General features: G+C 50.5%; 1 protein-coding gene across 2 annotated transcripts in view; it reads right to left on the bottom strand.

The window, feature by feature from the left end:
- BIN3 (bridging integrator 3) overlaps positions 1 to 21,891 on the bottom strand; it is a 41,220-nt gene that overhangs the window by 5,832 nt on the left and 13,497 nt on the right. Inside the window, exons 2-6 of one of the 2 annotated variants that reach the window (XM_036889190.2) lie at positions 14,855 to 14,903; positions 7,683 to 7,723; positions 7,371 to 7,432; positions 3,963 to 4,099; positions 3,370 to 3,410 (exon numbers count right to left, since the gene is read on the bottom strand). In XM_036889190.2, coding sequence (XP_036745085.2) covers positions 3,370 to 3,410; positions 3,963 to 4,099; positions 7,371 to 7,432; positions 7,683 to 7,723; positions 14,855 to 14,903 — 330 coding nt within the window. Of the gene's footprint in view, positions 1 to 3,369; positions 3,411 to 3,962; positions 4,126 to 7,370; positions 7,433 to 7,682; positions 7,724 to 14,854; positions 14,904 to 21,891 lie in introns of those variants that run through there. The other variant, XM_036889191.2, reaches the window with a different exon arrangement.

Genomic DNA, 21,891 nt, shown 5'->3' with positions numbered 1-21,891 from the left:
TCCCCAGAAAGGAGGGCGACCCAAGGAATGAAACTACGTGCGTGCAGTGCATTCTCAGGTGCAAGATGGGGTCACTGTCATGCTGGCTGGCCAAGGAACTGGTATCCTCTGACCCCACAGTGCGAGTACCTCACTTGTCCAAATGATCCCCTTCCCTAAATTTGTCAAGTGGGGCTTGTTTCCAGGCCAGGGTCAGGTGCACCAGCGACACTGAAAAAGGAGACCTGACCCAGGCCAGTCCTGAGCAGAGAGGGGAATGCATCCGGTGCTCCCTGATTTCCATGCAATGCCAGGCAGCCTCAGGGGCTGGGTAAACGTGGTGTGTCTACAGGATGCTACCTGAAGGCTTCTGGAAGCAATCCCACCATCCTCTGTGGGGAGGAAGTGGTTGCAGCGGGAACTGGGGTCAATTACTCTGTTAGACCCTCCTGGAAAACTGTTTCTTCACGTGGTAACTTCTGCCTCCCACACAGTGCCCTGCAGCGCCATGCAAGGCTCAGCGGGCCTAGTTCACCGTGGAGGGATCGCAGACCACTTACTACCTGGGTGGCTTTGGCCCTGGGCTTCGGGTAAGGGCAGGTGTCATGCCCTTTGCACACCGAAGTGGGGAAGCCAAGGTCAGTATTCCGTGGTGGCTGACGGAAGACTGGAGGGGAGGAGTCTAGTCCCCAGCTCCAGTTACTGCCCCTCGGAGGCCCTGTTCAATTTTCTACTAGAAGCCAACAGAACGGACTTTGCAGCACACCACCATGGTACTGAGGGAGGGGCGGGCTGACCTGGCAGCAGCCCCCAGATGTGGGGTGCTTAGCGCTTTCGTCGTGGGGGTCAGGGAAGGGAAGTGAGCAGAGAGGGGAAGACAAGCAGAGGTCGGCCACCAGGGCCTGGGCCCTCCCAGACTTGGCCGGGCTCCTGGAGAGGCCCCTGTAGACTGCAGGGGACAGACAGGACAGGGGTGAGGTGGCGTTCCCTGAGGCCGAAGCCCGCACTTTTACTGCGCTGCCACAAAGAAACAGCTGGGTAGTCAGACCCCTCTGGTCAGTTGCTTCTCCTGACAGTTAATAGTGAGATGGCCCATGGAAATCCCTGGGCCTGGGCCCCAGGATATTCACTGCCCAGCACACACTGTGCAGTGCACAGACTCCTCCCTCTCCTGCTCCTGAGCACCAACTGAGCCAGGAGTTCAGGTGGGCTCTTCCCCTTCCATGGATGGGGAAACAGAGTCAAGGAGTGGGCCCTGGCCAAGGTCGCAGGCTGAGTGGGGGCAGGTTGACATTGCTCCGCAGCACTGCACCACCTGGGCAGCTGTTGTGACGGCCTGCCTCCCCGAGCATGCGCCATCATGGCTTCCGCACTAGCTCATTAGCTCAAGTCTGCGGTGTGTCTGCCCTTGACAAGGGAGGGCAGGACTAGGCCTGCACCAGGCATTCCCCAGAGCTCTGCTCACAGCGACCGCCCTTCCTTGCCCGTCCTAAAGTTCAACAGTAAGCTGTCTCCCCTGGGTAAGCGTGGGGTGAAGAGGCAGCAAGAGGGAGCAGGGACAGGGGGAGGGAGAAAGAGGCCGGCTGGGAGGTGGGCTGGGAGCAGCCGGCCCTGGTGGGGAATGCCTGCCATTCCTCAATCTGTGCCCACACAGCCGGGATCTTCCACCCACCAGGAAAGGGAAATTGAAAGCATCCCCATCCGACCATGTGAATGTGGCCCAGAGACTGGGGGATTAGAGGCCGGGCCCCTGGGGGAAGGTTGGGGGCGGCGGGTGGCCATGTGGTGGTGTTCTTCATCAGAGGACAGGAAAGCTGCAGTTTCCTGTTTCCGGTGCTGGGGTCCCTGGGAGCTTCTCTCCTGGCAAGAGGAGGCAACAGGCAGCACTGGTTTATGTGGTTGGGGGAGATCACATGTCGGCTACGGGACGCACAGAAGCCAGCCAGGGAGGCAGGCAGGCCTGGGGCTCACGCAGAGGTCAGCGGATCCGCTGCAGAGACGGTGCCCACCCCCTCTGCCACTCACCCACCTTCCTGGCAGGTGGTGGGCTGCTATCATGGTGGGAAGCAGCCGGGATTTCTCTCCATTTGGCTTCAGAAGCCAGGCATCAGATTTCAAGGCCGCCTCGTTGGTTGTGAAATCGAGATGGGAATTAGTCCCCCAGTTCTCTGAGCTGGGGTCCCCTGCCTAGCGCTGCCAGCCGTGGGTGTCCATGGCAGACCCCGGGGCCCTCGGGAGTGGGCTCTCCCCACCGAGCTCCGACCCCTCAGTCCTGCGGACCGGGTCAGAAAGCCACAGCGGTGGGCTCCGGCTGCTGTCTCCCTCCTGAGCCCGTGGCCTCCTCTCACCAGCTCCTTCTGCGACCCTGTGGCCTGGGGCTGAGCAGGACCCAGGGAAGGAGTGGGGGGCAGGGAGGAATCTTCCCCGCCATGGCCAGCCAGGCTCAGGAAAAGCTCCTCCTACCCCACCCCCTGGACCTGAACTGGGAACGAAGAGCTCAACTACCCAGCACCAGGGGTGGGGGATCACACGCGCTCTCTCCATTCTCCCCCGGGCCCTGATCCAGGCCTAATGGTAATTAGCAGAGCCTCATTACCCAGGCCCTGGTGAGGCAACTGCCAGGGACCACCACAGAAGAGGTAATAAAGTGCAGCTGCCGGGCTGCAGCGGGAGCCTTGCTAGGTCACAGTCTGTTTGGGAGAGGCGCGGGAAGAAGATGAAGGGATTCGGGACCTTCAGGGCACTGCTCCGCCCGTCCCCCACTGGCCCACCCCCTTAGGGGACCCAGGGAATTGGCCTGTCTGATCACGGACCAGAGCCTGCCCGGCAGAAGATGAGTCTCGCAGAAGAATTTCTGACCCCTACAGGTCATGAGTTAGGGGACCTTCCCAGGCTAGACCCCAATGCTGCGCCTTTCCCCATGCGTGGCCACCCCCACATTTCAGAAGCTGAGTTCTGCAGGCAGCTGCTCTCCCAATCCGGCTTGGAGAGATGAAAGGCCTTGCTCATCTCCACTGAGGGGTGGCCAAGATCTCTGCTAGCTTAATTCAGCAAGCTCTGGCCCTACTGATTCTCAATCAAGAACAAAGGGAAAATGGCAATGTGACCACTGGAGCCACCGCCGTCTGCTGTGAGCATCCGAAGTGCCTTTCCGCCACTGAGCATGTCTGGGCAGGGCTGGTGCTCTGGAGCCACCAGGAGCATCAGCCCTAAGGGCTCCAGAGCACGTAGCTGGCGTCCCCAGTGGTTTCCTGCCAGCCCCATGTGAGTCTGTGGACAGGCTGCTAGAAATGATATTTGGGCCCCAAGGGGCCAGTTGAACTGCCTTTCCACTAAGAGCCCTGAGCCTAGTTCCCTGAGGCCCATGGTCCCCAGATGACCTTTACTCACTTTTTTAAGGGTTCAATCACAGTCTTTTGAATCTGGTTCACCTGTCAAAAGAAAAGCCCAATGACATCAAGAGGGTGGGGAAGTGAGACCCTTCCTAGGAAGGGGACTCCAAATTCCTGAGAAGACAAAGGCCTGTCAGGGCCATCCTGAAAGCCCCTGGCAGGGAAGGCACTGGAGGAGGCGAGGCGAGGCGGGGTGCCCCTAACTCCACCACTGAAGGAGGCACTGGTGACGACCTGGAAGCCTGGAGGGCAACAAGGAGCACCGTCCTTGTCCCGAGTCAGTTCTCGTCCTGCCAGCCACTGTCTGCCATGACCAAGGGTGGGTGGGCATCTATGCAAAGTCTGAGGGACTCTGAGTGGGCAGCACCCTTTCTCCTGGCCTCCCAGTGAGTGTTGTGAGCTCATGGGAGCTGTGGGAAGCAACCAGCACTGAAGCAGCCTGGCTGGGAAAGAGCTCTAGGACTTGGGACACACAGGCCTCAGAGGGCTGAGGGCACCCGAAGACGAGGCTGAGCCCTGTTTAGGACTCCATGCAGGTACTCCACCCAGAGAGAGGTTACGAGGAGGGGGAGACCAAGATGTGCCAGTTACCTTTTCCTGGTTGAAGGCATCCATCCGCTTCATGGCTGTGTCCAGGGCTGTCACCATGTTCAGAAAGTCCTGGTCTTGCTCGCAGAGGGGATTGGAGAGCAAGTCCAAAGATATCTTCACAGCAGATCTGGACATGGCTGCAAGAAGTCAGACCTCAATGAACCTAGGAGGGGACAGGCTTCAAGGTCTTGTCTGCAGACTCCCTGTCCTCCCTTGTTCCAGGGGGCTGCACCTGGATGACCTCCACCCATGGCCATAGGCCATAAAAGCTACAAAATGCCACAGAGCCATAAGACACTAGTCTTACTGCATAATGCTCCTTCCTGGCCACCTGATGCTGCTCTAGGCAATTCTTTTGCACAACTTTACTGCAAATGCCTTTTATTTTCCAAACTCTAGGTTGTAGCAGAATCATTTGGGTGGGAAGCTATGACAAATACATATTTCTAGCTCCAATGATTCTAATTTAGCCAGTCTGGATTCTGGGAATATGCATTTTTAAAATGCCCTCCAGGTGGTTTGGATGTGAGGCTTGGTTTGGGACTCCTTCATGGACAAGGCAACACAGTGCTCTGGACCAGCAGTGGCAGACCTGCTGCAAAAGCCTAGAGAGCGAGCCAGGGCTTTAGGTTTTGTGGGCCACATGGTTTCTGTTGCAACTACTCAACTCTGCCACAGACAATAGCCAAAGAACAGGTGTGGGTGTGTTCCAGTAAAACTTTATTGCTAAAACTCGGCCAGATTTGGTGGGCTAGGCAACCTCTGGATTCAGTGACATATGGTAGTAAGAAATACACTCAAAAATTTGTTTTCTCCTTAGACTTTAAAACTGGTTCAGACACAATCGAGCAAGCATGTCCCTTCTCCAGCCTCTTCCTGCCCCTCGAGCATTTTGTTTGAAAACAAGGGAGACCTGAAAACTTGAACAAGACCCAAACCAAAGCTGCCAACAGGTCTCCATCCTGCCTCTGCCGGGGTTGGCATGTAACCTCTATCTTCCACAGGCATCAAACACCCAGGAGACAGCTGGGTAGATGTATTCTGGTTCCATTGTACAGATGAGCTGAGGGAGGCTCAGAAGAGTTCCTGAATCCTCCAGGTCAGACAGCTGCATGTGCTGAGCCCGGACTCGGCCCTGGGCACCGCTTCCCGGCCCCCAGCTCTCACTGTGGGCCGGACAGGGAGCCTGGAAGCCACAGGGCAGCTCGGAGGCAGGACAGACACCTGCTGGCAGCTGTGCAGTTCTTGGTCCTGTCAGTTTTCAGGTCTCCATTACTTGCCAACCAGATTCTGAGGGCAGAAGAGAGGCTGGGGAAGGGCCGTGCTTGCTCCATGGCGTCTGCACCAGTGTCAGGTCCCAAGGTGGAGCCAGTTTTTCTTCTTACTACAGCATGTCCTCACGGTTAAGGGGCTGTCCATTGTAAGACACATCATTGACATTAAAACCACTAAGAAAGAAAAAAGTGCTGCCCATTAAACCAGAACACACCAGCAAGTGTAACGATACCTAATTTCAGAGCTGGTAAGTGTGAGAGTCAGAATGAGTGGAGTGAGGCCCACCTCCCAGCTCACGGCAGATGGGACCTTCCTTGCCACCCCATGGGGGGTGTAAGCAGCCCTTGCCCCAAGCCCTCGCCCTCTCCACTCCGAGTGGGAGGAACAGATGCCCAGAGGGCCCCTCCTCACCCAGGCCCTTACCCACGCCATAAGGCAGCCCTCAGTGGGTGACTGGCCTGCTAGTGCACTGTCCTGGGGTTTCTCTGGAGTCTGGGAGGTGCTGCAGTCACCCAGAAAGGGGCAAAATATGGAAGAAGACTGGAAATGTAAATGTTACAGAAAAGTTGAAGCAATGGAGGAGAAAACCCTCTCTGAAGTCTATGGAGTGGCTTTGTGGCTGAGGAGTAACCATCATGTGTAATGTGACTGAGATGGTCACAGACGGTGTAATTCAAAGACAAAAACCTGGACAAAACTGGCAACATTTTTGAAAAATTTCTTTCACTAATTTTTTAATATTTGAGGGAAAAAACCCAAAAAGGGAGCGGGAGGGGAGAAATTTAGTCTCAATTTTCCTTTTTTTCCCCTAAAGCCTTTTCCACCTCATGCCTTGGTCTTGTTTTTGCTTGAACCACCTGAAGTCAGTTAGCAGCGTTGTGTCCCCTCAGGCAGTCAGCTGCGGGGCGGCACTGGGTCCAGAGCCGCCGCCACAAACATCACTGCCTATGTGAACACAGCCAGCACCATGGCCTCCGCCGTCCGTCTGACCAGCCCACATCCCTTTTCTGCCTCTGCAAGGACAGGGGAGAGGTGTGACTGGCCCAGCACAAACCGGAGGCTGGTGGTCTTTGAACATGGGAGAGAGCGAGGGTCTTGGCCTCCGTGTGGGTCTCTGGAGCCCTGATGCAACCTCAGACTGTAAGCAAAGGTCCAGTGGGCTGGTCCTGCCCAGAAGATCTTGCTTTGGGACACAGCTTGGGATTTCAGATCTTGTCTAGGCAGCTGAGATTCAAGGATAATTTGATCCAATTGTCCGGAGCTGTGGTTCTCAAAGTGGAGTCCCTGGACCAGCTGCACTAACACTGCCTGGGGCCTCCTTAGAAACACAGATTTTCAGGCCTTGCCCAGACCTGATGAATCAGGAAGTCTGGGGTGGGCAAGGTGATCTGGGATGCAGTGAGCCCTCCAGCCATGCGTGGGGATCTCTGGCATGGCCTGTGGGCTGGGGCCCTTTGCCAGCAGGCTGCCACAGCTTCAGGAGGGCTTCTCTGCCCAGATTCTACTTCTGACTCAGGGCAGAAGAGGCCAGGAGTCCTAGGCTCCAGGTCTCCCCTGTTTATCCTGACTTCTTTTTGGAAAACTGCTCTCTATAGCCAGACTCCAGTTCATGGATCCCTGACTTGCTTGCAAAGCTGCTCACTACGAAACATCAACCTTCTCTTCATTTATGCTCTGGCCGTTCAGTTGTCTGGAGAAGGAAGGAAAGGAAGTGATATGTCATAGCTTTTGCCTTTGGCAGGGAGAATGATAAGGAAGGATGCAATCCAGGTAACTCAGAGCCAACCACAAAACAAGCAACAGATGGACTCCAAAATCCGACCTGTGGCTTGATGTGGTTTGGAGGTGCCAGGGGCCAGGAGTGAACAGCAGCTCTGTTCAGGGGCACCTGCATCATCTGGATGCACACTGGCACAGGGGCCTGTGCAAAGAGCACCCAGCTGGGGGGGCTGCTGCTGTGGGAAAACTGGGGAGTGGTGCTGGCTCAGTGCGAGTGACCTCAAGCCACTTCTCAGGGACTCTGGTGGGCATCTACTAAGTGTGCTTCCACGCCAACCCTAAAGTGACTGAGGGAGACACATGTTCATCTTTGTTCCCCAGGCCAGGTTGGTCAAGGGAGGACGCACCACCTACCCAGGTCGGCGTCGGTACTCTTCTTCATGTCCTTCTGCAGCCTCTTGGTCTGCTCTTCCAGCCTGCAAGGCAGGGAAGCAGGCCTGAGTACCTGGCCTCGCCACTGGCTTTGGGCCCCTTTCTTCCCAATCTCCTGAGTTAAGCCCAACCTGACGCTCTGGAATGCCTGCCAGGAGGAGAAGGGGCCTCCTCGGCTGGGAGACGATTTACCCAGTAATGGGCGTGTGCTCTGAGGCTGGGCACAAGCCTGACCTGGCAGAAGGCTCCCGTGCTTCCCCCTACTGGCCTGTCCTCCTGGGGTTTTACACTCACTGCTGGAGTTTTCCATACTCTCGTTCAAAGTCTCTCTCCACCTGTAATGAGAAAGATAACTCCATCATTGGAGAAATGACAACATGTTGGAAAAGAATCTGCCAACCTCCTGAAAATCCCTTCACACTCTCCCCAAGTCTGCAGAAAACAACAGGGTCCAGTTCATACAAGCACCAGCAGATCGTTAATGACACAGTATTCCTGTGTTCCCAAAGTAATTACGTGTTTGATTTAGGGCAAAAGACTCCCCTCCCAGATGGGCCTACAGGCAAGTCGGCGGCCTGCAGCTGGGTTCCTCCCCGACAGGGAGCGGGACAGCTGGGCCTCCTTCTCAGTCCCTCAGGTGAGGTGCTCGCGATGGGACTGAGACTCATCCAGGGAGGGCATGGGGGTCAGGGGAAGCGGGCGAGCCTGGACTTTGGTGCTGCCTCTACCACTGAGCAGCTGAGGCCAGGCAGGTCACCTGACAGCCCTAATTTCCTCCTAGGTCCTACTACCTGCTAGGTGCATGGTAGATCCAGAAAGATCAAAACAAAACCACTAATTCAAAAAGACATATGATTGCAGCATTATTTATAACAGCCCAGATATGGAAGTAACCTAAATGTTCATAGATAAATGACTGGATAAAGAAGATGTGGTATATATACACAATGGAGTATTACTCAGCCATAAAAAAGAAATCTTGTCATTTGCAACATGGATGGACCTAGAGGCTATTACATGAAGTGAAATAATGCAGAGGAAGACAAATGCCATATGATTTCACTTATATGTAGAATCTAAAAAATAAGCAAATGAACAGACAAAAACCCAGAAACAGACTCTTAAATAGAGAGAAGAGGCTGGTGGTTGCCAGTGGGCAGGAGGTGGGGAAATGTGTGGAACAAGTGAAGGAGGTTAAGAGGTACAACCTTTCAACTATACAATAAATAAGTCAGGGATGAAGGACAGCATAGGGATGTAGTCAGTCATACTGTCCTAACTTGGGATGGTACCCAATGTAGCTATACTTACTGTGGTGTGGTAAGCATTTCGTAGTGCATGAAACTGTTGAATCCTATGTCGTACACTTGAAACCAACATAATATTGTCTAGCAACTCTACTTCAATTAAAAAAAAAGATCATGTACCAAATACAAATGCTACTATTATGGACTCAGGCAAGGTTTTCTAAATTCCTGACAAGTTATCAGATTTTCTCAATACTGAATGGGAGTGAATCTTGACCCCATTCTGCCACCTGCATGTCAGGTGAAAAGTTCCTGCATTTCTAATGCTATAATCTCCCCGTCTACAAAATGGGGCTTGGGTGACAGCCTCTCAGGAGAGTGGCCTGTGAAGTAAATGACGTCTGAGAGCCTTAGAGGGGACCGAGGCCTCCCCTGCGTTCTCATCTGCAGCGGCAGTCCTGGCTCCCCGGCCAGCTTGTGCAGGAGCCTGGGGCTGAGGCGTGCTGAGCAGCAAACCAGCTGCATTCGCGGAGGGCTCCCCTCCCCTCCCGCACTGGCCTAGGCGGTGGGCATGCTCAGGCCCTCACAGTACTGAGGTGACCACTGGCACGGACGTGAACTGACCTGCGTGAGGCCACACTCCGAGTGGGCAGCCCGTGGAGCTGGGATTTGACCACAGGCATCTGGCTCCCAGGCCTGTGCGCTCCATTGCAGTTCTACCCAAAGGCAGCCAAAGGCATCTGCTGCTGAACCAGAGCCATGGCCTAAGACAGGTGCCTTCTCCCTGCTGCCCCAAGACTCCCACCGGTGAGAGATCTAAATTCTGACTCTGACTCTTACAGGTTGAAGGTCAGGGAGCACAAATTCGCAGAACTTGTCAAAGCCACGCTCTTTTCCACCAGCACACCCTTCCATCAACAGGGCGTCGGTGAAAGAGTATTCTAGAACCCCACCAATCTCATACTGCACGTTTGGATTTACGTAAATTCAACACAGTCATGGAATGGCAGAACACTATTTGGGTCAATTATTTCATGTTATAAATGAGATGAATGAAGCCCAAAGAGGGAAGTGATTTACACAAGGACACAGCACTTGTCAGGGGCAAAACAAGGCTGGAATTCAGACTCCTAGTTCAGGCCTTTTTAAAAAAAAAAAAAAAACCACATTCATTAATCCCACTGACACTTATTGAACACCTATTAAGTGCAATAAATTTTGCCAGGTGCTAGAGATGCACCAGTGAATACAGCAGACATGGGCCCTGGGAAAGGAGCCAAAACCAACGAATCCACATGTAACCGCAAGCCGGAGGCAGCCCTGTGGAGGTCCGGGCAGAGGACGCGGTGACAGAGTGACGAGGAGCTTCCCAGCGAAGATCTGCAAGACATGCCCCCCTTGCACGGATGTATCTCGCCTTCCTCACTTGAACTGTGAAGTTTAGAAGCCGGAACATATGGCCTTTTCCTTACTGTATGACCCAGAGAGGGGGGCCCTTACACACTGCTGGGAAGGAAGTTCACCACGGGTGCCCCAGCCACCCAGCCGATGATCCTTTTCCCTTTTCAACACACCACCCCTTCCTCCACCCAGAGGCTCAACATTTTTACCACCACCTTCCTCATGATCCATCAAAAGCTACTCTTGAGAAAAAATTCAAAATTCATTTCCACTAAAGGGTACAAATCTGATAAAAACTCAAAGTGTTCCCCATCCCAGGGGATTCACAGCGGGACAGAAATCAGAGTATTGGCTGAAGGCCTGCGAAGCCTCTGGTGTGGCTGTATGGGGGAGATGTGTCCTGCAGCAAAGGAGCCTGGTGGGGGCTTCAGAGTCACAGAGTTGGTCTAGCCCCTCATCGAGTACATGTAGAGGAAGGTGGTGGGGAGGAGCGAGTGGAGACAGGTAAGGGATGAGCTTGATACCTGCTATGGAGCATCGAAGTATTACTTAACGTTTTGCATCTCAGTCTCTTTTCTAGTAAAATGGGTCAATTCCACTGAATCTTCCCCCATACAAACCCTGGGGGCTGGCGAGCAGGTGGGTGACAGCACCACCTCGCCAGCTTATGGAGGATTAGCAAGCAGTCTATGTGGAGCAGAGAGCAAGATGCCTGGCTCAGGGACACGTTTCCTTGTCCTTCTCCCACACACCAGGGTGCAGACTGGCCTGTCTGCCTGCAGCAGAGAGAGGCAGTGCACAGCACGTGGTCGACTGACAGTGAGGAGAACCCCTGAAGTCGGCCAAGTCGAGCCCTGGGCCTGGGGTTTATACTAGGGCCTCCCCGCATGGCACACATCTCCTTTCTTACTTTGTAGGATGGGACAGCTGAACAGTCTTTACACATTAAGAGAATTTTTTTTCCCAAAATATGAAATTAAAATTAAGGCTGTGTTGGTCAGAATCCAGCTCTCTTGAAGATCAAGAACACAGAGAAGGTGCTCTGGGAGAGGAAGCGAGAGCTCCGGCTGGAGCTGCAGCCTGGCCCCGTGCCTCTTCTGCAATCCCCGAACATGCTGCTGTGTGTGTGGGACGGCGGGAACACCTGGTCCCCTGGCTGCGGACTGCCTGGACTCGCATAAGGAAGGGCTGCAGGTTTCCAGCTGGGCTGGAGAGTTCTGGCTGACGAGAAACGTGGGGTCTCACATGGGGAGCTGAGGAGTGTGGCAGGGTGGGAGCTCCAGCTTTCTACTTCATGCTGCTCAAGGCTGCCTGACAGCCCAAGAGAGGTTCATGAGCCGTCTGCTTCCTCTGCTTCTGGTAGCCAGGTGTGGATTGTGTCTATAGCTTGCTGGTCCCAAGATCTCTCTTCTCCGCTGGGGAAAGATCCGACGGGGAGGACACCCCCAGGATTCTAGCTCCTCAGATAACGGCTAAGGGAATAGAGAGACACACTGGGGTCTCATTCCAAGGTATGCCCATTCTGAGGGAAGAGCCAAACGCAAGAGATCTGAACATCTCTGAGTGCTTGACGCCCTTGCCAAAAAGGCCACTGGACCCCAGGCAACAATGCAAGCATAAACCCATGTGCATGACTGACTGCGCTCAGGGCGGCCGGGCCGGCTGGTGAGGTGAGCACTGGGTGGTCGGTGCCCGCTGGCCTGACCACTCCCTGCGTCCTCAGGGGGGTAGGGTGGGAGGGAGGGCCAGTGCTGGTCACATCTATTGCCGGCCCCTTGGCCAGCCTGGCACACAGCAGAAGCTGAGTATCTGTTAACTGAGTGAATGGGGTGAGTGGGTAAGTTCCCTCCCACCCCAACTTACACTCACGGAGAAGTGGAAGGGAGACCGCAGCAGGCCTGGGTTCTAATCCCTGGGCTGGGCTGTGCCAATCAGAGCGGACACAGGGGCAGCACTGGGCATTCTGAGAAGCCCCTCTTCAAGGGAGGCTTGGGGAGGGAAGCAGCTGCCCCTTGGTTTGTTGCAATCGGATTAAATGAGGCTGCACGTGAAACCCTCCCTCACGGGAAGGCTCAGTGTGGTGGGGCTCTTTTCTGCCTTGACTTCTTAGGGCACCTACCCAGCTGGGAATCTGGGTGTGTGCTTTCCTTTGTTTGGCAGACCCAGTGGCCCTTGCTTCCAAGAGGGTTGTGGCTGGTGGTGCAGCTTCTTTTGGCCACACCGTGATGTCCAGCTACTTCATGGGACTGGGGGAGCTGGAGGGACTAAGCAGAAGGTTAGGATGTTGGGGGGCATGGCTTTTGTTCTTTCATTTCAGTACCAATGGTCAGCTCTGCAGAGAACATGCCACTCCAGCCAAAGCCTGACGATAACAGGATCTGCACTAATAACCTGGGCACCGGGGACCAGGGAGGGCAAACACAGCGCTTTCTTTGTGCCTGACAGTTGGATGCTGTGAGCCAAAAACTCCTCCAACTCCCTGCAGATAACGTGAGCATCTCATCTCTTCCCATGACAAGAGGGCCATGACTTCTGGGATCCCAGGCAGACAGCTGTGTGGCTCCCTTGGAAAGAGCTCGGGTAGGAGTCAGAGAGCACATCACCACTGTTCAGGGTCTCTGCCGGAGACACCGGGGCAACTGCACAGCCCTGGCCTGTCTGGGGGACAGGAGGGGCTTGCGGGGGAGAACAAGGCTCCAAAGAGGCAGCGTCTTGCTATACACACATACTTCAGGGCCTCTGAGGACTAGGGGAACAAGTAACTCTAGCCAAGCTGTAATTGGTCTCTGACTCCATGTGAGAGATCAGAGGGCTGGCCTACCATTTCACTGCACTGGCGGTCTACCTGCTGGGGATAGGCTGAGGTCCTCTGTGGTTTATACAGAGGGTCACATCAAGCATCTTCCCATAGAGTAGTTAATATTAACAAGGGCTCACCATGTTAATTGTGGTAACGTGTTAAGTGCTTCACATGTATCACCTCATGGAAGGCTCATAATACGCACCAGCAAGCATTCTCACTTCCTGAAGGAGGAAACTAAGGCTCGAAGAGGGCCAAGAACTTGCCTAAGGCCACAGACAGTACGTGGCAGGGCCGGGAAGAGCATCCGGGCAGGGCACCATCCAACTCCGGCTCTGAACCACTACTTGATGCCCAGTGTGTTTGGGGGAGCCGCTGCCACAAGTTAGAGGACTACAGTTCCATCCTAAACAGGATCAAAGCTAGGATGGGAATGGGAGAGGGGCCCAAGGGCCCCCTCGCAGGTGCTGAGACTGCATCTCTGCCCTTTGTCTGGGGAGGCCCTGCCACTACTCAGATTAGAAGACCCAGAGATGGTTCCGTCCACAAACTCCAGCAGGGAAGTACAAACTGCATTTTAACCTATACTTGTCTGTGGAGAACAAAGGCTATCTTGATGAAGGCTGGGTGTTGGGAGGGTTTTTTATTTGCTTACTCGTCTTGTTTTTTGGTAGTGAGTGTTGGGAATAAAAGACCCTTCTCAAAACCACTTCCCTTTCAAATCTGCCCTGGATTAAGCTCTGGAGACTCAAAGCCACACCTTACTTCCTGGAGCCGGCAAGCACCCAACCCTCGCACGCCCAGATTCTCTGCGCTTCAGCTGAGCCTCCACAGATGGTCAGCCTCTGCATGGGAGGTAAACTCTGAGTCTGTCCTCAGCCTGCCTTGGCTTGAAAAAGGGGACGGCTCTTTTAACCCAGGCCCACTTCCTTTCAAATGACCTAATTTTGGATTTCCCAAAGATAGAGCCATGGTCAGATGTGTGCTGAACTCTCCCTCCCACCAAACTGAAGCAACATCTTTCCTGTAGTTCTGAATCCTGAGCCAAGAAAGGCCGAGGGTATTAGGACATGGAAACCATCAGGGGCTGGGGTCGCAGTCAGGGCCTCCCCCAGGCCGCCAGTGCCCGGCTTCCTGGAGCTGTCACGACGACAGACCGTACTGTTAGGGGCTCCCTTGTTAAAACCAAGAGCAACTCACACTTGTGGCCAAGGGGGCCGAAGAGGCCATTTGTTACTAGAATTCCACAACCTTGGGAGGGCTTCATAAGCCTAAGGGAGGCAGCATAAGGCAACGGAAGCACACTGAATAGAGGCGCAAATCTGGTCTGATTCCTGCTCGGTCAGTTTGAGGTTTTTTATGACCTTGGAGAGTCACTGCAATTCCATGGGCCTTGGCTTCCTGAGCAGGACAAATCAGGAGGTTGGACTAGAAGATCTTAAGTGTTTCCAGCTCTGCCTTTCTAAGAATGTGTAATTCTCTTCCTCTCCCATTCTGGAGATTAAATAAGGATTAAAAACTGGATTTACGAAAGGGGTAGGATTCAGTCAGCCCCTCCTGCTGAGTGACTCTGGGTCCTGGCTCAGAATACATTCAGCAGTGGAAAGAAAGGGACCCGGACTCCCTAGAGAAGTCTTTTGCTCAGCCTGAGGTGGCCAGGAAATGTCCTTGGCAGGGGCGTGTCTCAGGCATCCCCTTCGGAAAGCACAGGCTGCCATGACACCCCCCCCCCCAGATGGGCTCTTCAGAAGCGGTGCAACCCTCCTGCCTTGCGGCCCGCCTCTAGCACCTGCCCATGGATGGGGTGGGGCCCAGGCCGATCTGAGGGGGTGTGTCCCAGGATAGGAGGCGCCTGCAAGTCCCAGTCTATGCGGAGCTCTGCGGCTACAGGACCAGGAACGACAAGGCCCGGGTCCTGCCTTCCCAGCCCCAGGGTGTGTGCAGTCAAAGCTCTGGTTCTGCGCAAAGGCTGTATGAGGAGGAACTGAGTCTCAGAATCAAAGAGTCAGGTTACTCACAGTTTTGGGGACAATTTGTTTCTTGGGCTGCCCAATCTTGAAAGGAATCCTATGAGAGAAATGGACAAAGAGGGATGTTAGGAGAAATGGGGACACATGTGACTGAAAAGAATGGATGAAGTACGGGCCACTCTTGCCCCATGAGGGTAAAGCAGAGAGGCAGTGGCTTGTTCCCCAGTACTTGTACCACGTGCCCTGTGGGGCCAGGCTGGGTTCCTGCAGAGCGATCCTCCCATGGCCAGTGGCAGGTAGGGGTCCTGTGCACCCCCTTCTGCCCCTAATCGCCTTTCTTACTAAGAATCTGTTGTTTAAATACAGTGCAAAGGTGAAGGGTGGAAAGGGGAGACACTGTGAACGACCATCACTATAAAGCTGGGCCTTGAGGAGCAGCAGCCAGAAACCACAGGCTCACACCCTTGGGAACATGCCCTCCACACATGCTAAACCCCCAGGCCACCCGGATCGCGTGCTTCGCTGCTTCCCTGCAGAAGGAGAACTGTGGACCTACAGGGCTCCTCGTGTGGCTGGAGAGAGGTGACAAACTGTACCGGCATTCAGGACCAGCCAGGCCGGAGGATTTCCTGTGAGAACTGACAAAATCTCAATGCGGCTAACCTGGAGAACTCGAAATCCAGCCCGTGTGTGTCCCCAACTTGGAAATGGACGACAGCTCGGTACAGTGGAGGAAAGTCATGGCCCGGGAGTCTAAATCTGAGCGCTAACCTGGCCTCCACCTCTGAGCAGTCTGCCCTGGGACTTAATCTCCTGCTCTGTGAACTCAAGAGGGTTAAACTGGAGAATTTACAAGGTTCCTGCAGGCGCTAAAAATTATGATTCTACAATTCTGAGAATGAAAAGAGTGAGGCTGGGCTAGAAGGTCAATGAGTGCATCCCAACAGCTACGTAACTGTGGGCTTCCCGCCCCCAGGCGGGTGAGCCCAGGGAAGAGGCCACAGTGGCAGGGCCGGGGACAGACGGGGCAGCTAGCTCACTGCTCTCCTTCCAGTGTTCAGGACCCCAGGTCTCTTCACTCAGACCCCTGAGTCCCTCCCACTCCCTTCTCCCTAGCCTGGTTTCTCTTGGCCCAAACTGACCAACACTGTTGGAAACCCAATGGTATAATTAACCACCGACAATAACCCCAGACAACGATCTGGCTGAGAGGATGGGCCAGCCTGAGTCACAGTGGTTTAAATTTAATTTCTGGAGGACATCCTGTTTATTGTTACCCCAGCCCCGTATTTTGGGGGCCTTAACCCTTTGGGGGCTGGCTGATTCACGTGGCTCCTGTAAACAAATAATCTCTGGCTATGTAATTACCAGTGGGAAAGGTAAGCTAGGGAACTGAAAAGGAAAGAAAAAATGAAATTGCTATTTCCCTTTCAGACTTGAAGAGGAAGATTTCCGGGAGATGAGCGCCTTAGTCCCCCCAACACCCCCAGCTACTTTTCCCAAAATCAGGGGTTGGAGTTGACTGACAACGATGGTTTTGGACAGTGAACAACTGCCCTCAAGAACCGTTTTGGTGACAGTGCAAATGAGGCCCTGGTGACTTCCTGCAAAGACTGTTCCTATTCTGAATGAAGCTTGCTGCTGTATAAAAAGCTTGGGATCAGGAATCAGAAACCTGGCCTCTGCCTCTTGACTACTTTTGCTATTTGAACAAATCACAATCCCTCTGGAGCTTGGTTTCTTAAACTATAAAACAAAGGAGTTTGGAAGAGATGGTCCCTCCAGCTTATCCAAAGCTTGAATTCCAAACTGAATCTTCAGTCCAAGAACATGGTGAGTAGGCTGAGAACTCCAGAGAATTCCCAGTGTAGTCTTCAAAATGATTCCAACTTGCAGGCTAGTACTACAGACCAGGTAGGAAGAAATGAGGAACTCAGCTTCCATTATTTGTGGTGCCACAGCCTCTCTAAATCTTAATTTGGAATCACAGTATTTTTAGAACTGCAAGTTACCATAGAAATTTTTCCAGTTCAACCCTCTCATTTTGTAGATGAGAAAGCAGATCTGGAGAGGTTCCGTGACTAGCCCAGGGTCATTCTGCTGGTTGCCTGGCCGCAGGAGTGTGGCCCAGGCTTCCCACCGTAATGTTCCTCCCCGGCCCCTTCCTCTCGAGAGGTACCCTTAAGGAGGGGAGTTATACTCTGCTGCTTGAGGGCAGGGTATTTGGATAAGTTATTTCGAATCTTCTACCTGGGAGATTTGTCACTTCTCCCTCATTTATTTATTCAATCATTTATATCAGTATGTACTCATAGGTATTTATTTCATACTCTGGGTTATAATACACTACTATTTTGTTGTGTTGTTCAAACTGCTCTGGCTTTGGCCACTGAGCACTCTTTCCACTGGCCCAGTGTCCCTCCACATCAGTGCATGTGCGTTCTGTTTAGTACTTCCTGACTTCCTGGACTATGGAGGCTCCAGGCTTATCTTGCTCTCTTCCTGCCTCAGCCCTAGAGGTCGTGAGGAACTTCTGAAGTCCACAGTTGACATGTTTCTAGCCACTACCCAATACAACTACCCTGATGCAGCCATGTGGCTATTCACTAATTCCCCAAATCTAGCCTCCCTGTAACTTCCTGTCCTGAACTGGGACATTTTTAAGTGCACAAATGTCAGTAACAATATCAGCACAACAGGCATAAAACTTGGACTGTCCATGGCACCTGGGACATACAACCACCACACCCAGTGGAACGCTTGCCCTTCTCCTGGTTTAAAGCTGTTCTCAAGTCCACAACCTTGCTTACCTTCTTCTAAATGTCTAGGACTTTATTAAAGCTTATCCCTTTAAAAGTAAACCATATGCATCAGAGAACACTTGGGAAATACAGAGAAGTATAAGAGAACACCTGAGAGAGAGGAAAAGAAGGAAAAAACCCAAAAAGCCCAAAGTCTCATTTCCAAAAGATAACCAAGGTTAATTTTTTGGTGTTGATTATATTTTTAATATTTGCAGGAAGAAAAATGTGAAGCACACATGCCAAATGTTAGTAGTAAATTCTGGGTGGTGAGAATGTTTACTGTTTTCTTCTTTGCACTTTTCAAGTTAACTAAAAAATTCCCCCCCCGACTTTTTTTTCAGCTACAAAAATAACACTTGATCAGTGTCAAACACTTGGAAACCAGGGAAAAACAGAAAGGGCAAACACAGACACCCCCTAAGGAAAATTCAACAGTTAATAAACACCCTGAATCTCAGTGTGTACACATACGTGAGATGTGTGTATGTGCATATTTATGTAGCTTAAAAAAATAAACATATCATGAATGTTATTATGTGCCCATAGATAGTTTTCATCACCCTAACTTTTAAGAGCTATCTGGTACTTCATTATACACCTGTACCACTAGGTGTAGTTTTGAACCCATTTCACTTACTGGTGGCTCATGGTAACTGTTTCAAATGTTTTTCCTATTATGAACAAAAACTGTAATGGCTAAATCTTTGTGCACATCAGGGGTTAGTCCCATAGGATACATTCCTGGAATTGGCTTTGCTAGGTCAGAGGATATACATGTTCAAGGATCTGATACTTCTGCCAAATTGCCCAAGGGACAGATTGAAACTACTGACATTTTTAAAAAGAAATTTAACATTGAAATAGTTTACATTTTACCACCAGCCCTTTGGTCTGTGTATCAGGACTTTTTCTGGCTTAGTTCCCTTCTGCACATGTGTGTACTTAATGTACAGAAGGTTTTGATTAGTATGAAGTCAAATCTACCAAATCTTTTTCCTTTACAATTTCTTCCTTTGGCGTCATACATGACCTACTCCCTACACCTCAACATATAAAAATTCACATATATTTACTTAAAAACCTATATGATTTCATTAATCAAAGTTTACTTTTATCAAAGTTATACATAGGCATAGTTCAATAAGGCAACACAACAAAGTTTGTTAAGTGAAACTTTGAGTGCTGAGCCCCTCTGATCTCATCTGCCCAAGAGAAGTACTTTCAACTCCACTTGTTTTTTGGTATGTGCCTTTGCAACTCTTAAATAAAAATGCTCATATTGTTATCTCTTGATTGTCAGGTTTCAGGCACTAGCTCTTTCTGTTTTGGAAGAGGAAGATTTAGCTTAACAAACAAACCTCTTTCTGGCCTCCACCCCTATCACATGAAGTCACATTTGCCACTCCCCTTCTCTTAATATAGTTATGATTTGGTTAGATCAATACTGAGCAAACTATTAGAAGCATAATGTGATTTTATTTTCCTTCCTGCATGTGGCAGCCAGCAGATTGTTCAGCCTTAGCCAAACCTTCAGAAGACTGCTGAGTTACTGAGCCAATCCCACCCCCACCCAGCTAAGCCACTCCCAAGTTCCTGACCAACACACAGTGGTATTGTTTTGAGACACTAAGTTGTGGGGTAATTTGTTACACAGCAATACATAACTAGTAACTGCATAATTTTTTGCTTTCCCTAAAATTAGTAATTGTCACTTTTCTTTCACAGCCTTGATTTTCTACATATTTATCCCTCATTCTATCTCAGTTGTCTAACTCTGTTTGCAATACATTCATTCCCATCAGGCTCTCTGTCACTCCACTTGAAGCAATCTGTACTGAAGCCTCTGCCCTGCTCCAGGCTGGATGGTTCCCTGTTCCCGGTGTGCAGCTGGCATCCTGGACTCCCCCTTCACCCTCCACACAGGGATTCCTTTGGCCTCTCTCTTGGGAATTTTGATACCTGGACTCTGTCTTCCTTTTGAGACTTTCTGTAACCAGAACCATCTCTATGCGCCCTCACACTAGTTAGTTTGGGTGTGGAATTACAGGCTGGATAAACTTTCAGAATCTCAAAGGTGTTTCTTCACAGGGTTCTCAGCTCTCAGGACTGCTGTGGGGGTGAAGTCTAAAGCCACTCTGATTTCCATCCTTTGTATGTGGGCTGCTTTTTATGTTTCTTCATATGACCTTATGGGAATGGTATAAAATTCCACAACGACCTACCTTGTGATTCTAATTTCAGCCATGGTACTGCGGTACTCACAGGACTCCTTCAATTGGCATTTTGTAGTTTTTAGTCGTGGGCTTAAAAAAACTTTGTTGTTTTTTTTCCCTCATTTTGTGTTTATTTCTGAAAAATTTTTTTTTAAATTTCTGAAATTTTTCTAATTTTGATGCTGCCCCTCCTTAGCTGGTCCTCTAATTTTTCCATTTTTCAACATTCCTAGTCTTCTAATACTTTTAAACAGTTTTTCCACTTCTATATTTTTAATTTCTGAGAGTTCTTTTTTAATTTTTAGGACATGCTTTTAAAAAACAATATGATATCCTAATCTTAGTTCGTGGATGCTTTCTCTCTCTGAGGATCTTACTGGTAGCTTTAAGGGAAGTTTCTTATTCCCTTATAGTCTGTTTCCCTTCAAGTTGCTTTTTTTTCTGTTTGTTTGAGTCTCCATTTTTCATACTAAACACTTGCCCTGGATGTATGGTAACTCTTGGTTGTCTGCTCACATATGTGACTGGGGACAAAGATGCTAACTAGCAGTTGTAAGGACACGGATGATGTCTGTCTCTTAGGTAGGACGATGTGCTAAGCAGTTTTGCAGGGAACCCCTGACGTCAGGATCTAGTCTTTTCTCCTGGGCAGGTAAAATTCCCTAGAGAAGATCCTTCCACTGTCATGGCTGCCAAGTGAAGGAAGGCGTAGTGCAGCGAGGAGAAGAGGTCAGGTGTGTGTGTATGGTAGGCCCATCCTCATCCATGCTTGAAGTGGGTCTGGCTTTTGTGGACCTGAAGCGTACATTATTTACCTTGCCCTTTTAAAGAAAAAGAATATGAAATTACAAATCTAAAAGTAGGCCTGAAAGTGAATGTTTGTTTAGAGAAGAGAGTATAACAAATTATAAGTTATAAAAGCTGATGACACGAACATCAGAAAATCAGAATAACCTAGTATTTTTATTAATCATCTGCCTGACACACCTGCACATTTGTTTCCCTACAGTTTTTGGCTGCATAGTCTATGACTGCCTCTTCATGTGACACCAAGTTGGTAACATTATCTTCTTAGGAAAGAAATATAATTCAGCCTTTCCTCTTGTATGGTTGATTGAAGTTTGTTTTCTAATATGACAGTTTAGAAAAGCCTTTTTTTCAGCTTACTGGTAATATATACATTTTAGGATTGTTGTAAAATTTAGGAAAATCTCATGTTCCTTTCATAAATATACTGTAAGATTTCAGGGCACATGTCAGGCTTTCTTGCACAAAGACTAAATCTTAAATGCTATCTGAATTTATGGGGACAACCAGTTTGTCATTGATATCCTAGTCGGATGGCATATCATGAGTTTTCTGTTATCTTCGTTTTATTTTTCATGTTAAAACCACCAAAAATTTGTTTTATGAATGTGTTCATATGATTTGCTCATTCTCTTCATCAACTCAATTATCAAACAATCATCACTCCTATCTAAAACTGATCTCATTCTTATAATGAATACTAGGTTTGGTATAATTTGATAAAACTTTTTTCATACTTTACTTGATTTCAGAATGATATCAAATAACTGCTCACTTTTTCACTTTTTCTGTTCCACATTATTTACCTAATCTTCCTTTTAGTTTTTAAATAAATTTAAATATGACCATAAAAGGTAGACTTTGTATATTTCCAACTCACGGATCTGTAATTTCTCACTGGTTTTATCAATGTTTTCTCCAAATGTCTTTACAAAACTGTGGTTAAAACAGTGTGCTTCAAATTCAATTCCCCCAGTCCTATTCCAAAAGAGTAGGAAATAAAGGCAGAGGTCTTCTTAACTGAGTGCAGTATAAATACATTTTTGAAGTTTACAAAAACACAGGGTCATGTGATCACATGGCTAGGGTTCCTTCCAAGGCCTTGGACAAGGTCCATGCAAGCAAGGGGCTCTGAAGCTTAAACTCTGTTAGTTTCACACAGTAAATCCACCTTTGGGTGCCCTAGTATAGAAACTCCATTTCCTGCTCTCCAGGGGCGGGGCCCCTTCATTCTTCTGCTAGGGTGGGGCAGGGCAGTCTC

This window comes from Manis pentadactyla, chromosome 1, assembly GCF_030020395.1.
Source record: "Manis pentadactyla isolate mManPen7 chromosome 1, mManPen7.hap1, whole genome shotgun sequence".
Taxonomy (NCBI): Eukaryota; Metazoa; Chordata; class Mammalia; order Pholidota; family Manidae; genus Manis; species Manis pentadactyla.
This window is presented reverse-complemented; position numbering and strand designations above follow the sequence as displayed.